This window comes from Oncorhynchus mykiss, chromosome 7, assembly GCF_013265735.2.
Source record: "Oncorhynchus mykiss isolate Arlee chromosome 7, USDA_OmykA_1.1, whole genome shotgun sequence".
NCBI classification, from domain to species: domain Eukaryota; kingdom Metazoa; phylum Chordata; class Actinopteri; order Salmoniformes; family Salmonidae; genus Oncorhynchus; species Oncorhynchus mykiss.
Genome location: NC_048571.1, coordinates 85,480,998 through 85,499,795, shown reverse-complemented (window position 1 = coordinate 85,499,795; position 18,798 = coordinate 85,480,998). Strand labels below are relative to the sequence as shown.

Genomic DNA, 18,798 nt, shown 5'->3' with positions numbered 1-18,798 from the left:
TCTCTACCCCCACCAGTGGTCTTCATCTCTACCCCCACCAGTGTCCTTCATATCTACCCCCACCAGTGTCCTTCATCTCTACCCCCACCAGTGTACTTCATATCTACCCCCACCAGTGTCCTTCATCTCTACCCCCACCAGTGTCCTTCATCTCTACCCCCACCAGTGTCCTTCATCTCTACCCCCACCAGTGTCTTTCATCTCTACCCCCACCAGTGTCCTTCATCTCTACCCCCACCAGTGTCCTTCATCTCTACCCCCACCAGTGTCTTTCATCTCTACCCCCACCAGTGTCCTTCATATCTACCCCCACCAGTGTCCTTCATCTCTACCCCCACCAGTGTCCTTCATCTCTACCCCCACCAGTGTCTTTCATCTCTACCCCCACCAGTGTCCTTCATCTCTACCCCCACCAGTGTCTTTCATATCTACCCCCACCAGTGTCCTTCATATCTACCCCCACCAGTGTCCTTCATCTCTACCCCCACCAGTGTCTTTCATCTCTACCCCCACCAGTGTCCTTCATCTCTACCCCCACCAGTGTCCTTCATCTCTACCCCCACCAGTGTCTTTCATCTCTACCCCCACCAGTGTCCTTCATCTCTACCCCCACCAGTGTCCTTCATCTCTACCCCCACCAGTGTCTTTCATCTCTACCCCACCAGTGTCCTTCATATCTACCCCCACCAGTGTCCTTCATCTCTACCCCCACCAGTGTCCTTCATCTCTACCCCCACCAGTGTCTTTCATCTCTACCCCCACCAGTGTCCTTCATCTCTACCCCCACCAGTGTCTTTCATATCTACCCCCACCAGTGTCCTTCATCTCTACCCCCACCAGTGTCCTTCATATCTACCCCCACCAGTGTCCTTCATCTCTACCCCCACCAGTGTCCTTCATCTCTACCCCCACCAGTGTCCTTCATCTCTACCCCCACCAGTGTCTTTCATCTCTACCCCCACCAGTGTCCTTCATATCTACCCCCACCAGTGTCCTTCATCTCTACCCCCACCAGTGTCCTTCATCCCTACCCCCACCAGTGTCTTTCATCTCTACCCCCACCAGTGTCCTTCATATCTACCCCCACCAGTGTCCTTCATCTCTACCCCCACCAGTGTCCTTCATCTCTACCCCCACCAGTGTCTTTCATCTCTACCCCCACCAGTGTCCTTCATCTCTACCCCCACCAGTGTCTTTCATCTCTACCCCCACCAGTGTCCTTCATCTCTACCCCCACCAGTGTCCTTCATCTCTACCCCCACCAGTGTCTTTCATCTCTACCCCCACCAGTGTCCTTCATATCTACCCCCACCAGTGTCCTTCATCTCTACCCCCACCAGTGTCCTTCATCTCTACCCCCACCAGTGTCTTTCATCTCTACCCCCACCAGTGTCCTTCATCTCTACCCCCACCAGTGTCTTTCATATCTACCCCCACCAGTGTCCTTCATCTCTACCCCCACCAGTGTCCTTCATATCTACCCCCACCAGTGTCCTTCATCTCTACCCCCACCAGTGTCCTTCATCTCTACCCCCACCAGTGTCCTTCATCTCTACCCCCACCAGTGTCTTTCATCTCTACCCCCACCAGTGTCCTTCATATCTACCCCCACCAGTGTCCTTCATCTCTACCCCCACCAGTGTCCTTCATCTCTACCCCCACCAGTGTCCTTCATCTCTACCCCCACCAGTGTCTTTCATCTCTACCCCCACCAGTGTCCTTCATATCTACCCCCACCAGTGTCCTTCATCTCTACCCCCACCAGTGTCCTTCATCTCTACCCCCACCAGTGTCTTTCATCTCTACCCCCACCAGTGTCCTTCATCTCTACCCCAACCAGTGTCCTTCATATCTACCCCCACCAGTGTCCTTCATATCTACCCCCATCTCTACTCTACCGCTGTAGTTTCAGCCACATGACTCTAGGCTATATACTGTACTGTACATGGACAGTTGTGTTTCATCTTTCATTACCTGAAGTTGGCCATACATTACCTGTAGCTGGCCATACATTACCTGTAGCTGGCCATACATTACCTGTAGCTGACCATACATTACCTGTAGCTGGCCATACATTACCTGTAGCTGGCCATACATTACCTGTAGCTGACCATACATTACTGACCATACATTACCTGTAGCTGGCCATACATTACCTGTAGCTGGCCATACATTACCTGTAGCTGGCCATACATTACAGGCCATACATTACCTGTAGCTGGCCATACATGACCTGTAGCTGGCCATACATTACCTGTAGCTGGCCATACATTACCTGTAGTTGACCATACATTACCTGTAGCTGACCATACATTACCTGTAGCTGACCATACATTACCTGTAGTTGGTCATACATTACTGGCCATACATTACCTGTAGCTGGCCATACATTACCTGTAGCTGGCCATACATTACCTGTAGCTGGCCATACATTACCTGTAGCTGTGTGTGTATTAGGTTGTAGATGGTGAATGCCCAGCTGCCCCCTGACTGCCTTCTCTCCCCCTTGGGGTTTACTATTCCATTAGACCCAAATATAAACACACACACGAAGTGGTCAGTTGTCATGGTAACCTCCTATATGTGGGCCGTGGAGGGGGTCCCTCAGGCCTCAGCATGCTTCTCTAAGTGGCTTCACACACACACACACACACACAAACAGAACAAATTCAGTCAGTGTGACCTACAGACAGCCAGGGGGCATAAGGCCATTAGACCGACCTATCACGTTAGCCATCCCTCCCCAGGGGGTGGGACCATGCACATCCACGGTCCCATCAGCCCAGCCAGACAATTCATTAACTTGATCTCCACTGTAAAAAAGCATCGACACATTATTTCCTGTTGCTTCTAGCCTAACGGTTGTTTTTTCAACGGGGGGGGGGGGGGGGGGGGGGGGGGTGTAGGTTTGTACAAATGTTGCCATCTTTGCAAAATTGTCTAAATATTGAAATTTGATCTCCACTGTCCTATTGATAGTTAACGTGTCGGGACGAGACGGACATCTTTTCTCAGCCAGTCGAAATATTGAATCAGCATAACTTCTATGGCTCTAATCAAAGAAATGGCAGTATCATTATTATGATACTGATATTATCAGTAGTATGTGTGTATCAGTGGAATAACCGGTCAAACGACATGTAATGCAGCTACTTTTGCTGTTATTCTATCTGCACGGTTTGACGTAACTGTGTTAGCCGTAGTTGGATAACTAGCATGCAACAAACGACTGGGTCACGTCTATAGATATAGAACAAAAAGACTGGGTCACGTCTATAGATATAGAACAAAAAGACTGGGTCACGTCTATAGATATAGAACAAAAAGACTGGGTCACGTCTATAGATATAGAACAAAAAGACTGGGTCACGTCTATAGATATAGAACAAAAAGACTTCCCGACTGGGTCACGTCTATAGATATAGAACAAAAAGACTGGGTCACGTCTATAGATATAGAACAAAAAGACTGGGTCACGTCTATAGATATAGAACAAAAAGACTGGGTCACGTCTATAGATATAGAACAAAAAGACTGGGTCACGTCTATAGATATAGAACAAAAAGACTTCCCGACTGGGTCACGTCTATAGATATAGAACAAAAAGACTGGGTCACGTCTATAGATATAGAACAAAAAGACTGGGTCACGTCTATAGATATAGAACGAAAAGACTGGGTCACGTCTATAGATATAGAACGAAAAGACTGGGTCACGTCTATAGATATAGAACGAAAAGACTGGGTCACGTCTATAGATATAGAACAAAAAGACTGGGTCACGTCTATAGATATAGAACGAAAAGACTGGGTCACGTCTATAGATATAGAACAAAAAGACTGGGTCACGTCTATAGATATAGAACAAAAAGACTGGGTCACGTCTATAGATATAGAACAAAAAGACTGGGTCACGTCTATAGATATAGAACAAAAAGACCTCTATGGTAACCTAACTGATTGTCACGAAAGTTGGTTGAATAAATGGACCAAGGCGCAGCGTGCGTAGAGTTACACATGTTTTAATAAATGAAACTCACCAAAAACAATACCGAACAAACGAAACGTGAAGTAAATGCAGTGTTCACAGGCACTATGCAAAAAACAAGATCCTGTCTTAAGATTTCCAAAGATTTCTGTCTTACCAACTTCCCGATTTGCGTTAGTTGTGCAGTTGGCTAGCTCCTCAGAAGTGTTCTGCCGAGAGAGAACGTTTTCTCTGCCGGGCAACATCGTGCTCATTGTTATGGATGTATCCATAACAACAACAACAACAACGACAACAAACTGCAAATGTAGCTACTTTGCTGAAATGATTGCTGCACTGTTTGACCTGACTGTGTTAGCCGTACTTGGCTAGCTAGCTAGTAAGCATTGCGGTAAAAGCGTTGCCATGCCAACATTTAGAACAAAAAACTCTCAGCCGGCTTGGCTAGCAACCATAATAGATGTGTCGGGACTAGGCCTATATTTTAATTGAGGGATGAAAATAATGTAGAAAATTTGAGGTTGTTGCATAGCAACTTTATTTAGTTTTAGACTGTTCTGATCTACGGTACCCCGCCTCGTACCGGTGACCGCAGCACAACCATTCTAAACTAGTCATTTAGCACGTCCTCTCATGTACAATTGCTTTATTCCGTGTTTAACTGTGCAATAGTGTGTAGTGATGTGAGCATCCATGGCTCGCCTAGTATGGCTGACCCCTGACTCCGTGTGAGTCGTGTCAGTCAGGCTATTGCGTGCCTGCTTGGACAGTAAACTCTTCCATATTGATTGTTGATTATGACATGATATACTGTGAATAGACTGCATTGATTCTACTAATCCTCATTAGATATGTGACACAGGGATCTGAGTGTCGATCTGGAATCTGGCTTTTCCTTTGTGCTACTCCCCATCTCGTCTCCTCTCCTCTCGTCTCCTCTCCTCTCCTCTTCTCTCCACTCCTCTTCTCTCCACTCCTCTCCTCTTCTCTCCACTCCTCCTCATCTCTCCTCTCCATCTCTCCTCTCCATCTCTCCTCTCCATCACTCCTCTCCATCTCTCCTCTCCATCACTCCTCTCCATCTCTCCTCTCCATCTCTCCTCTCCATCTCTCCACTCCTCTTCTCTCCTCTCCATCTCTCCTCTCCATCTCATCTCTCCTCTCCATCTCTCCACTCCTCTTCTCTCCTCTCCATCTCTCCTCTCCATCACTCCTCTCCATCTCTCCACTCCTCCTCATCTCTCCTCTCCATCTCTCCACTCCTCTTCTCTCCTCTCCATCACTCCTCTCCATCACTCCTCTCCATCTCTCCTCTCCTCTCCATCTCTCCGCTCCATCACTCCTCTCCATCTCTCCACTCCTCCTCATCTCTCCTCTCCATCTCTCCTCTCCATCTCTCCTCTCCATCTCTCCTCTCCATCTCTCCTCTCCTCTCCATCTCTCCGCTCCATCACTCCTCTCCATCTCTCCACTCCTCTTCTCTCCTCTCCATCTCTCCTCTCCATCACTCCTCTCCATCTCTCCTCTCCATCTCTCCTCTCCATCTCTCCTCTCCATCTCTCCTCTCCATCTCTCCTCTTCATCTCTCCTCTCCATCTCTCCATCTCTCCTCTCCATCTCTTCTCTCCATCTCCATCTCTCCTCTCCATCTCTCCTCTCCTCTCCATCTCTTCCCTGATCATAGATCTGTATGATGCTGACCTGTCTGTTCATCTTGTGTTTCTGCAGGGCTGGCATCAATGAGGTGGAGACGGATGTGGTGGAGATCGAAGCTAAACTAGATAAGGTACTGGAATAACGTCTCTGTCTCTGTCCCTGTCCCTGAACCTGTCTCTGTCCCTGACCCTGACCCTGTCCCTGACCCTGACCCTGTCTCTGTCCCTGTCCCTGACAATGTCTCTGTCCCTGACCCTGACCATGTATCTGTCCCTGACCCTGTCCCTGACCCTGTCCCTGTCTCTGTCCCTGTCACTGTCCCTGTCCCTGATCATGTCTCTGTCTCTGTCCCTGACCCTGTCTCTGTCCCTGTCCCTGTCTCTGTCCCTGACCATGTCTCTGTCCCTGACCCTGACCATGTATCTGTCCCTGACCCTGTCTCTGTCCCTGACCCTGTCTCTGTCCCTGTCCCTGTCTCTGTCCCTGACCCTGTCTCTGTCCCTGACCCTGTCCCTGTCTCTGGCCCTGACCATGTCTCTGTCTCTGTCCCTGACCCTGTCCCTGTCCCTGACCCTGACCCTGTCTCTGTCCCTGTCCCTGTCTCTGTCCCTGACCCTGTCCCTGTCTCTGTCCCTGTCACTGTCCCTGACCATGTCTCGGTCCATGTCCCTGACCCTGTCTCTGTCCCTGACCATGTCTCTGACCCTGACCCTGTCTCTGTCCCTGACCCTGTCTCTGTCCCTGACCCTGTCTCTGTCCCTGACCCTGTCCATGTCCCTGTCCCTGTCTCTGTCCCTGTCTCTGTCCCTGTCTTTGTCCCTGTCCCTGACCCTGTCTCTGTCCCTGACCATGTCCCTGTCCCTGTCCCTGTCTCTGTCCCTGACCATGTCTCGGTCCATGTCCCTGACCCTGTCTCTGTCCCTGACCATGTCTCTGACCCTGACCCTGTCTCTGTCCCTGACCCTGTCTCTGTCCCTGACCCTGTCTCTGTCCCTGACCCTGTCCATGTCCCTGACTCTGTCTCTGTCCCTGACCATGTCTCGGTCCCTGTCTCTGTCCCTGACCATGTCTCGGTCCCTGACCATGTCTCTGTCCCTGACCATGTCTCTGTCCCTGACCATGTCTCGGTCTCTGTCTCTGTCCCTGACCATGTCTCGGTCCCTGACCATGTCTCGGTCCCTGACCCTGTCTCTGACCATGTCTCGGTCCCTGACCCTGTCCCTGACCATGTCTCGGTCCCTGACCCTGTCTCTGACCATGTCTCGGTCCCTGTCCATGTCCCTGACCATGTCTCTGTCCCTGACCCTGACCCTGTCTCTGTCCCTGACCATGTCTCTGTCCCTGACCATGTCTCTGTCCCTGACCATGTCTCTGTCCCTGACCATGTCTCGGTCCCTGTCTCTGTCCCTGACCATGTCTCGGTCCCTGACCATGTCTCGGTCCCTGACCCTGTCTCTGACCATGTCTCGGTCCCTGACCCTGTCTCTGTCTCTGACCATGTCTCGGTCCCTGACCCTGTCCCTGACCATGTCTCGGTCCCTGACCCTGTCTCTGACCATGTCACGGTCCCTGTCCATGTCCCTGACCATGTCTCGGTCCCTGTCCATGTCCCTGACCATGTCTCTGTCCCTGACCATGTCTCTGTCCCTGTCCCTGTCTCGGTCCCTGTCCATGTCTCGGTCCCTGACCATGTCTCTGTCCCTGACAATGTCTCTGTCCCTGTCCCTGTCTCTGTCCCTGACCATGTCTCTGTCCCTGACCATGTCTCTGTCCCTGTCCCTGTCTCGGTCCCTGACCATGTCTCTGTCCCTGACCATGTCTCTGTCCCTGTCCCTGTCTCTGTCCCTGTCCCTGTCTCTGTCACTGACCATGTCTCTGTCCCTGACCATGTCTCGGTCCCTGACCATGTCTCTGTCCCTGACCATGTCTCTGTCCCTGACCATGTCTCTGACCATGTCTCGGTCTATGTCCATGTCTCTGTCCCTGACCATGTCTCGGTCCCTGACCCTGTCTCTGACCATGTCTCGGTCCCTGTCCATGTCTCGGTCCCTGTCCATGTCCCTGACCATGTCTCTGTCCCTGACCATGTCTCGGTCCCTGACCATGTCTCTGTCCCTGTCCCTGTCTCTGTCCCTGACCATGTCTCGGTCCCTGACCATGTCTCTGTCCCTGTCCCTGTCTCTGTCCCTGACCATGTCTCTGTCCCTGACCATGTCTCTGTCCCTGACCATGTCTCTGTCCCTGACCATGTCTCTGTCCCTGTCCCTGTCTCTGTCCCTGACCATGTCTCGGTCCCTGACCATGTCTCTGTCCCTGACCCTGTCTCTGTCCCTGACCATGTCTCTGTCCCTGACCATGTCTCTGTCCCTGACCATGTCTCTGTCCCTGACCATGTCCATGTCCCTGACCCTGTCCCTGTCTCTGTCCCTGACCATGTCTCTGTCCCTGACCATGTCTCTGTCCCTGTCTCTGTCCCTGACCCTGTCTCTGTCCCTGACCCTGTCTCTGTCCCTGACCCTGTCTCTGTCCCTGAACCTGTCTCTGTCTCTGTCCCTGACCATGTCTCGGTCCCTGTCTCTGTCCCTGACCATGTCTCGGTCCCTGACCATGTCTCTGTCCCTGACCATGTCTCTGTCCCTGACCATGTCTCGGTCCCTGTCTCTGTCCCTGACCATGTCTCGGTCCCTGTCTCTGTCCCTGACCATGTCTCGGTCCCTGACCATGTCTCTGTCCCTGACCATGTCTCGGTCCCTGACCATGTCTCGGTCCCTGACCATGTCTCTGTCCCTGACCATGTCTCGGTCCCTGTCTCTGTCCCTGACCATGTCTCGGTCCCTGTCTCTGTCCCTGACCATGTCTCGGTCCCTGACCATGTCTCGGTCCCTGACCATGTCTCGGTCCCTGTCCATGTCCCTGACCCTGTCTCTGACTATGTCTCGGTCCCTGTCCATGTCTCGGTCCCTGTCCATGTCCCTGACCATGTCTCAGTCCCTGACCATGTCTCGGTCCCTGACCATGTCTCGGTCCCTGACCATGTCCCTGACCATGTCTCTGTCCCTGACCATGTCTCTGTCTCTGACCATGTCTCTGACCCTGACCCTGTCTCTGTCCCTGACCATGTCTCTGTCCCTGACCCTGTCCATGTCCCTGACCCTGTCCATGTCTCGGTCCCTGTCCATGTCCCTGACCATGTCTCGGTCCCTGTCCATGTCCCTGACCATGTCTCTGTCCCTGAACATGTCTCTGTCCCTGACCATGTCTCTGACCCTGACCCTGTCTCTGACCCTGACCCTGTCTCTGTCCCTGACCCTGTCCATGTCCCTGACCCTGTCCATGTCCCTGACCCTGTCCCTGTCTCTGTCCCTGACCATGTCTCGGTCCCTGTCCATGTCCCTGACCCTGTCCATGTCCCTGACCCTGTCCATGTCCCTGACCCTGTCCCTGTCTCTGTCCCTGACCATGTCTCTGTCCCTGACCATGTCTCTGTCCCTGACCATGTCTCTGTCCCTGACCATGTCTCGGTCCCTGACCTTGTCTCTGTCCCTGACCATGTCTCGGTCCCTGACCTTGTCTCTGTCCCTGACCATGTTTCTGTCCCTGACCATGTCTCTGTCCCTGACCATGTCTCTGACCCTGACCCTGTCCATGTCCCTGACCCTGTCCATGTCCCTGACCCTGTCCCTGTCTCTGTCCCTGACCATGTCTCGGTCCCTGTCCATGTCCCTGACCCTGTCTCTGTCCCTGACCCTGTCTCTGTCTCTGTCCCTGACCCTGTCTCTGTCCCTGTCCCTGTCTCTGTCCCTGACCATGTCTCGGTCACTTTCCATGTCCCAGACCATGTCTCTGTCCCTGACTCTGTCTCTGTCCCTGACCCTGTCTCTGTCCCTGACCATGTCTCTGTCCCTGACCCTGTCTCTGTCCCTGACCATGTCCCTGTCCATGTCTCGGTCCCTGTCCATGTCCCTGACCTTGTCTCTGTCCCTGACCCTGTCTCTGTCCCTGTCCATGTCTCGGTCCCTGTCCATGTCCCTGACCTTGTCTCTGTCCCTGACCATGTCTCTGTCCCTGACCATGTCTCTGTCCCTGACCATGTCTCTGACCCTGACCCTGTCCATGTCCCTGACCCTGTCCATGTCCCTGACCCTGTCCCTGTCTCTGTCCCTGACCATGTCTCGGTCCCTGTCCATGTCCCTGACCCTGTCTCTGTCCCTGACCCTGTCTCTGTCTCTGTCCCTGACCCTGTCTCTGTCCCTGTCCCTGTCTCTGTCCCTGACCATGTCTCGGTCACTTTCCATGTCCCAGACCATGTCTCTGTCCCTGACCCTGTCTCTGTCCCTGTCCCTGTCTCTGTCCCTGACCATGTCTCGGTCCCTGACCCTGTCTCTGTCCCTGACCCTGTCTCTGTCCCTGACCATGTCTCTGTCCCTGTCCCTGACCCTGACCCTGTCCCTGTCCCTGACCCTGTCCCTGACCCTGTCTCTGTCCCTGACCCTGTCCCTGACCCTGACCCTGTCCCTGACCCTGACCCTGACCCTGACCCTGTCCCTGACCCTGTCCCTGTCCCTGTCCCTGACCCTGACCCTGTCTCCGTCAATTTAGTTCAATTTAAGGGGCTTTATTGGCATGGGAAACATATTTTTACATTGCAAAAGCAAGTGAGGTAGATAATATACAATAGAAAATGAACAGTAAACATTACACTCGCAAAGGTTACAAATGAATAAAGACATTACAAATGTCATATTATGTACAGTGCCTTGCGAAAGTATTCGGCCCCCTTGAACTTTGCGACCTTTTGCCACATTTCAGGCTTCAAACATAAAGATATAAAACTGTATTTTTTTGTGAAGAATCAACAACAAGTGGGACACAATCATGAAGTGGAACGACATTTATTGGATATTTCAAACTTTTTTAACAAATCAAAAACTGAAAAATTGGGCGTGCAAAATTATTCAGCCCCCTTAAGTTAATACTTTGTAGCGCCACCTTTTGCTGCGATTACAGCTGTAAGTCGCTTGGGGTATGTCTCTATCAGTTTTGCACATCGAGAGACTGAAATGTTTTCCCATTCCTCCTTGCAAAACAGCTCGAGCTCAGTGAGGTTGGATGGAGAGCATTTGTGAACAGCAGTTTTCAGTTCTTTCCACAGATTCTCGATTGGATTCAGGTCTGGACTTTGGCTTGGCCATTCTAACACCTGGATATGTTTATTTTTGAACCATTCCATTGTAGATTTTGCTTTATGTTTTGGATCATTGTCTTGTTGGAAGACAAATCTCCGTCCCAGTCTCAGGTCTTTCGCAGACTCCCATCAGGTTTTCTTCCAGAATGGTCCTGTATTTGGCTCCATCCATCTTCCCATTAATTTTAACCATCTTCCCTGTCCCTGCTGAAGAAAAGCAGGCCCAAACCATGATGCTGCCACAACCATGTTTGACAGTGGGGATGGTGTGTTCAGGGTGATGAGCTGTGTTGCTTTTACGACAAACATAACGTTTTGCATTGTTGCCAAAAAGTTCAATTTTGGTTTCATCTGACCAGAGCACCTTCTTCCACATGTTTGGTGTGTCTCCCAGGTGGCTTGTGGCAAACTTTAAACGACACTTTTTATGGATATCTTTAAGAAATGGCTTTCTTCTTGCCACTCTTCCATAAAGGCCAGATTTGTGCAATATACGACTGATTGTTGTCCTATGGACAGAGTCTCCCACCTCAGCTGTAGATCTCTGCAGTTCATCCAGAGTGATCATGGGCCTCTTGGCTGCATCTCTGATCAGTCTTCTCCTTGTATGAGCTGAAAGTTTAGAGGGACGGCCAGGTCTTGGTAGATTTGCAGTGGTCTGATACTCCTTCCATTTCAATATTATCGCTTGCACAGTGCTCCTTGGGATGTTTAAAGCTTGGGAAATCTTTTTGTATCCAAATCCGGCTTTAAACTTCTTCACAACAGTATTTCGGACCTGCCTGGTGTGTTCCTTGTTCTTCATGATGCTCTCTGCGCTTTTAACGGACCTCTGAGACTATCACAGTGCAGGTGCATTTATACGGAGACTTGATTACACACAGGTGGATTGTATTTATCATCATTAGTCATTTAGGTCAACATTGGATCATTCAGAGATCCTCACTGAACTTCTGGAGAGAGTTTGCTGCACTGAAAGTAAAGGGGCTGAATAATTTTGCACGCCCAATTTTTCAGTTTTTGATTTGTTAAAAAAGTTTGAAATATCCAATAAATGTCGTTCCACTTCATGATTGTGTCCCACTTGTTGTTGATTCTTCACAAAAAAATACAGTTTTATATCTTTATGTTTGAAGCCTGAAATGTGGCAAAAGGTCGCAAAGTTCAAGGAGGCCGAATACTTTCGCAAGGCACTGTATATATACAGTGTTGTAACGATGTGCAAATAGTTAAAGTACAAAAGGGAAAATAAATCAACATAAATATGGGTTGTATTTACAGTGGTGATTGTTCTACACTGGTTGACCTTTTCTCGTGGCAACAGGTCACAAATCTTGTTGCTGTGATGCACACAGTGGAATTTCCCCCAGTAGATATGGGAGTTTATCAATATTGGGTTTGTTTTTGAATTCTTTGTGGATCTGTGTAAATTGAGGGAAATATGTGTCTCTAATATGGTCATACATTTGGCAGGAGGTTAGGAAGTGCAGCTCAGTATCCACCTCATCGGCCTGATTCTGCTCTGCATGTATTATTTGGTGTTTTACGTTGTACGCTGAGGATATTTATCCAGGATTCTGCATGCAGAGTCTCAATTTGGTTGGTGAGCGGACCCCAGGACCTCACAACCATAAAGGGCAATGGGTTCTATGACGGATTCTGTCTCTGTCTCGGTCCCTGACCCTGTCCCTGACCCTGTCCCTGACCATGTCTCTGTCTTGTTTCTTTTTTACTTCAGTTTATTTTAGTAAATATTTTCTTAACACTTATTTTTCTTAAAACTGCATTGTTGGTTAAGGGCTTTGTAAGTAATTTCACTGTAAGGTCTACTACACCTGTTGTATTAGGAGCATGTGACAAGGTTCTACACCTGTTGTATTAGGAGCATGTGACAAGGTTCTACACCTGTTGTACTAGGAGCATGTGACAAGGTTCTACACCTGTTGTACTAGGAGCATGTGACAAGGTTCTACACCTGTTGTACTAGGAGCATGTGACAAGGTTCTACACCTGTTGTACTAGGAGCATGTGACAAGGTTCTACACCTGTTGTATTAGGAGCATGTGACAAGGTTCTACACCTGTTGTATTAGGAGCATGTGACAAGGTTCTACACCTGTTGTATTAGGAGCATGTGACAAGGTTCTACACCTGTTGTATTAGGAGCATGTGACATGGTTCTACGCCTGTTGTATTAGGAGCATGTGACAAGGTTCTACACCTGTTGTATTAGGAGCATGTGACAAGGTTCTACACCTGTTGTATTAGGAGCATGTGACAAGGTTCTACGCCTGTTGTATTAGGAGCATGTGACAAGGTTCTACACCTGTTGTACTAGGAGCATGTGACAAGGTTCTACACCTGTTATATTAGGAGCATGTGACAAGGTTCTACACCTGTTGTAATAGGAGCATGTGACAAGGTTCTACACCTGTTGTATTAGGAGCATGTGACAAGGTTCTACACCTGTTGTATTAGGAGCATGTGACAAGGTTCTACACTTGTTGTATTAGGAGCATGTGACAAGGTTCTACACCTGTTGTATTAGGAGCATGTGACAAATATCATTTGATTTGATTTACTATAGACCCATTTCCACTCTTACACTTTTTAAAATTTTACACACTCAACTGTACAGAGTGTAATCATGGACCATTTGATGTATAGGATTCTGTCTCTCTCTGTCTCTCTCTGTCTCTCTGTCTTTCTCTCTCTCTCTCTCTCTCTCTGTCTCTCTCTGTCTCTCTGTCTTTCTCGCTCTCTCTCTCTCTCTCTCTGTTTCTCTGTTTCTCTGTCTCTCTCTCTCTGTCTCCCTGTTTCTCTCTGTCTCCCTGTTTCTCTCTGTTCCTGTCTCTCTCTCTGTTTCTCTCTCTCTCTCTCTCTCTCTCTACACCTCTCTTTCTCTATCCTCTCTGTCTTTCTATCCTCTCTGTCTCTCTCTCCGTCCATCCGTCCGTCCGTCCGTCCGTCTCTCTCTCTCTGTTTATCTGTCTCTCTCTCTCTCTCTCTCTCTCTCTCTGTTTCTCTCTCTCTCTCTCTCTACACCTCTCTTTCTCTATCATCTCTGTCTTTCTATCCTCTCTGTCTCTCTCTCCGTCCATCCGTCCGTCCGTCCGTCTCTCTCTCTCTCTCTCTAACATCTAAGTTATTACTGACAGTTACTGGATGAAGGCATACAGCTGAAGCTATCGCTGTATGAAGAAGGTCAAACCACCCTCAAGGTGATTTAGATAGGGAAAGCATCGAACAGCTCGTTGTGCTACTAGGATATAGAATGTAAACACACACAAGCACGCAGTGTCTGAGTGTCCCTCAGACACTCAACACACCAGCCCCCATTGAATGAACACCGCAACCCTAGTTTTTTTTAATGTAACTTTTATTTAACCAGGCAAGTTAGTTAAGAACAAATTCTTATTTTCAATGACGGCCTAGGAACAGTGGGTTAACTGCCTGTTCAGGGGCAGAACGACAGATTTTTCCCTTGTCAGCTCGGGGGAGCCGGTCTTGCAACTTTTCAGTTAGTGGTCCAACACTCTTAACCACGAGGCTACACTGCCGCCATCCTGTTTCATCATGATTCACAGAGAGAGAGAGAGAGAGAGAGAGAGAGAGAGAGAGAGAGAGAGAGAGAGAGAGAGAGAGAGAAGTTATTTATGGACACATCATTTCCGGGTCATGAATCTGCACTGCAATCCTTAATTCAGATGACTAGACCTGGAAAGACCTCTCTCCCAAATGTCGCCCTTATTCCCCTATATCAGTGGTTCTCAATCCTGGTCCCGGGTACCCAAAGAGGTGCACATTTTGGGGGGGGTTGGGGGGGGGGGGGGGTTGGGGGGGGGGGTTGAATCAGGTGTGTAGTACTAGGGCAAAAACGTAAATATCCTTTGGGTCCCCAGGACCAGATTTAAGAACCAGTGGCAGTGCATTGAAAGTAAAGGGAGCGTTTATTTATTCAGTGCGAACAGTGATCAGAGTTTACCCACCTACAGGACCAGTCAACAGTTTGGACACACCTACTCATTCAGTTTTAAACACATTTATTTGTACTATTTTCTACATTGTAGAATAAATAGTGAAGACATCAAAACTATGAAATAACACATATGGAATCATGTAGAAACTAGAAAAAAAAGTGTTAAACAAATCAGAATAAATTTGAGATTTGAGAGTCTTCAAAGTAGCCACCCTTTGCCTTGATGACAGCTTTGTACACAACATATTTACAACACAACACATTGACACTGGGTTTGAGCTACCGTACCTGAATACCCTCTCAATACTTTTAAATGGCCTACTCAAACTGAATAACCCAAACCTATATTTCTCTCTCTCTCTCTCTCCTTCTCCTAGCTGGTGAAGTTATGTAGCGGTATGATCGAGGCGGGCAGGGCGTACGTAAGTGCCAACAAACTGTTTGTCAACGGCATCAAAGACTTGTCTCAGCAGTGCAAGAAGGAAGAAATTATCTCTGTAAGTACCCTGCTACTACACAAATATTACAGCCACATGACGTCACAACACAATCAGAATGATTTCACGCCGGGAAGATGTAAAAATATATATATAATATATAAATATATAAATATATATATATACATGTCAACAGATGGTATGATAGATCAGTGGTTCCCAAACTGTGGGGCGCGCCCCCTTAGGGGAGGTGCAAGGGGTCGGCAGAAGGGATCGCGGGGGTCTTAATTTACTGTTGCTAGTTGTAATAGTAGAATGTACAAGGTGCGATTTCTAAATTGGCATCATCAGTTCCTCTTGTCATCAGAGAGATATTTAATAACTTGTCAGAAATCTCCAGATCAAATAGCCCATGTCAGCTAACGGTTTTTAGCTAGGTTTCTCTGCCCAGAGATTTTGTTGTAATGTTTAAGTCACTCAAATATCACATGAATACACATTAGACAAAATGTATAGAATTGCACATTTAAATTTGCTTTAAAACGGCATAATGTTCTCTGTACCTCATGACAAAATGTGTAGAATTGCAGGAAATAATCTTTAAACCTACAAAATGTAGTAAATTCAATTGATTGGACATGATTTGGAAAGGTACACACCTGTCTATATAAAGGTACCACAGTTGACAGTGCATGTCAGAGCAAAAACCAAGGCTGGAGGTTTAAAGAATTGTCCGTAGAGCTCTGAGACAGGATTGTGTCGAGGCACAGATCTGGGGAAGGGTACCAAAACATTTCTGCAGCATTGAAGGTTCGCAAGAACACAGTGGCCTCCATCATTCATAAATGAAAGAAGTTTAGAACCAGCAAGACTCTTCCTAGAGCTGGCCGCTCAGCCAAACTGAGCAATCAGGCTCGAGAGTTTCTCTGTGGAGATCGGAGAACCTTCCAGAAGTACAACCATCTCTGCAGCACTCCACCAATCAGGTCTTTATGGTAGAGTGGCCAGACGGAAGCCACTCCTCAGTAAAAGGCACATGACCGCCCATTGGGGTTTGCCAAAAGGCACGTAAAGGACTCTCAGACCATGAGAAACAAGATTCTCTGGTCTGATGAAACCAATATTGAAGTTAGAGGGGAGTTAGAGGGGAGTTGGAGTGGTTGTAGAGTGGAGTTAGAGTGGAGGTAGAGTGGAGGTAGAGTGGAGTTAGAGGAGTGGAGTTAGAGTGGAGGTGGAGGTGGAGGTAGAGTGGAGGTAGAGTGGAGTTAGAGTGGAGGTAGAGTTAGAGTGGAGGTAGAGTAGAGTTAGAGTGGAGGTAGAGTTAGAGTGGAGGTAGAGTAGAGTTAGAGTGGAGGTAGAGTAGAGTTAGAGTGGAGGTAGAGTAGATTTAGAGTGGAGGTAGAGTAGAGTTAGAGTGGAGGTAGAGTAGAGTTAGAGTTGAGGTAGAGTAGAGTTAGAGTGGAGGTAGAGTTAGAGTGGAGGTAGAGTGGAGTTAGAGTGGAGGTAGAGTTAGAGTGGAGGTAGAGTTAGAGTGGAGTTAGAGTGGAGGTAGAGTTAGAGTGGAGTTAGAGTGGAGGTCGAGTGGAGTTAGATGAGTGGAGGTGGAGTGGAGTTAGAGTGGAGTTTGAGTGGAGTTAGAGTAGAGTTAGAGTAGAGTGGAGTTAGAGTGGAGGTAGAGTAGAGTTAGAGTGAAGGTAGAGTTAGAGTGGAGGTAGAGTAGAGTTAGAGTGGAGGTGGAGTTAGAGTGGAGGTAGAGTGGAGTTAGAGTAGAGTTAGAGTGGAGGTAGAGTTAGAGTGTAGTTAGAGGTAGAGTGGAGGTAGAGTTAGAGTTAAAGTGGAGGTAGAGTTAGAGTGGAGGTAGAGTGGAGGTAGAGTTAGAGTGGAGGTAGAGTGGAGGTAGAGTTAGAGTGGAGGTAGAGTTAGAGTGGAGTTAGAGTTAGAGTGGAGTTAGAGTGGAGGTAGAGTGGAGTTAGAGTGGAGGTAGAGTTAGAGTGGAGGTAGAGTTAGAGTGGAGTTGGAGTGGAGTTAGAGTGGAGGTAGAGTGGAGGTAGAGTTAGAGTGGAGGTAGTGTGGAGTTAGAGTGGAGGTAGAGTTAGAGTGGAGTTGGAGTGGAGGTAGAGTTAGAGTGGAGTTAGAGTGGAGGTAGAGTGGAGGTAGATTAGAGTGGAGGTAGAGTGGAGTAGAGTAGAGGATGTCTGAAATAGAGATACTTCACCACATTCCTCTAGTCTCTACATTCCTTAAAATTTCCCCTCTTCAACAATAACAGTTGAAATATAAACAGCATTGTCCAGACCGAGACCATCTTCCCCCCTAGCTGGAGAAATATAGATGTGAAGATGTTAGGAGAGATTAATGAGGGAGATCTGAGACCTTCTTTACAATACAATACATTGAATTGAACTTCTTCCTGTACAAGCCTGCTAGCTGTCGGAGTAGAATGAATCTCAGTGATGATCTGTGAAGTGAACATCAACTCACTACAGTCATGTGTGTAACCCGAAGGTCTCCCTGTGTCTCTAGGAGTGTCTGGAGAAGTGTGGGGAGAGCCTGCAGGAGATCGTCAACTACAACATGGTAAGACACACACACACACACACACGCATACACACATACACACATACACACACACACACACACACACACACGCACACACACACACGGAAGTATTCAGACCTCTTGCCTCTTTCCACATTTAGTTACGCTATAGCCTTATTCTAAAATGAATTAATTAATTTTTTCTCCTATTTAATCTACACACAATACCTCATGATGACAAAGCTAAAACTGTTTTTTTTGTTGCACATATATTTTTATTTTTTGTTGAAATACCTTATTTACAGAAGTATTCAGATCCTTTTGCTATGAGACTCGAAATAGAGCTCAGGTGCATCCTGTTTCCATTGATCGTCCTTGAGATGTTTCTGCAACTTGATTGGAGTCCACCTGCTGTAAATTCAATTGATTGGACAGGATTTGGAAAGGCACAAATCTGTCTATTTTAAGGTCCCACAGTTGACAGGGCATGTCTGAGCTAAAACCAAGCCATGAGGTTTAAAGAATTGTCCGTAGAGGATTGTGTCGAGGCACAGATCTGGGGAAGGGCACCAAAACATTTCTGCAGCATTGAAGGTTCCCAAGAACACAGTGGCCTCCATCGTTCTTAGATGGAAGAAGTTTGGACCATTTTGGACCTGACCTCAACTTCTCCCAGAATGCTGTTCTGCAGGATGACACCGTCTAAAGGGCAGTTATTATACACAGCAAAACATTTTGGTTGGTTCATTTAAAAAAACATTAAAATCTTTCGCCTAATTCTGTTATTCGCTCAAATTCCATATTCTTTGTTTTAGTTTTTCCTTTTTTTGGTCCCACAAATATTTCTGGTTTTCCTCCAGTTTTGTTTTTTTTAAATGGAAAAACAACAAAATGAGATGTTCTGTGTTCACAACAATGTTTAAACCACATCAGGGGGACGACTTTTGAGTTCTGAAAACAAAAATGAATGTGATGAGTTTGAAAATCAAATGCTTTGTGGTGGACAGTGAAAAACAA

General features: G+C 48.0%; 1 protein-coding gene across 3 annotated transcripts in view; it reads left to right on the top strand.

The window, feature by feature from the left end:
• LOC110511195 (arf-GAP with coiled-coil, ANK repeat and PH domain-containing protein 3) overlaps positions 1-18,798 on the top strand; it is a 158,866-nt gene that overhangs the window by 51,925 nt on the left and 88,143 nt on the right. For all 3 annotated transcript variants that reach the window (XM_036984260.1, XM_036984261.1, XM_036984262.1), the window contains exons 2-4: positions 5,716-5,773; positions 15,184-15,303; positions 17,767-17,820. In XM_036984260.1, coding sequence (XP_036840155.1) covers positions 5,716-5,773; positions 15,184-15,303; positions 17,767-17,820 — 232 coding nt within the window. The remainder of the gene's footprint in view (positions 1-5,715; positions 5,774-15,183; positions 15,304-17,766; positions 17,821-18,798) is intronic.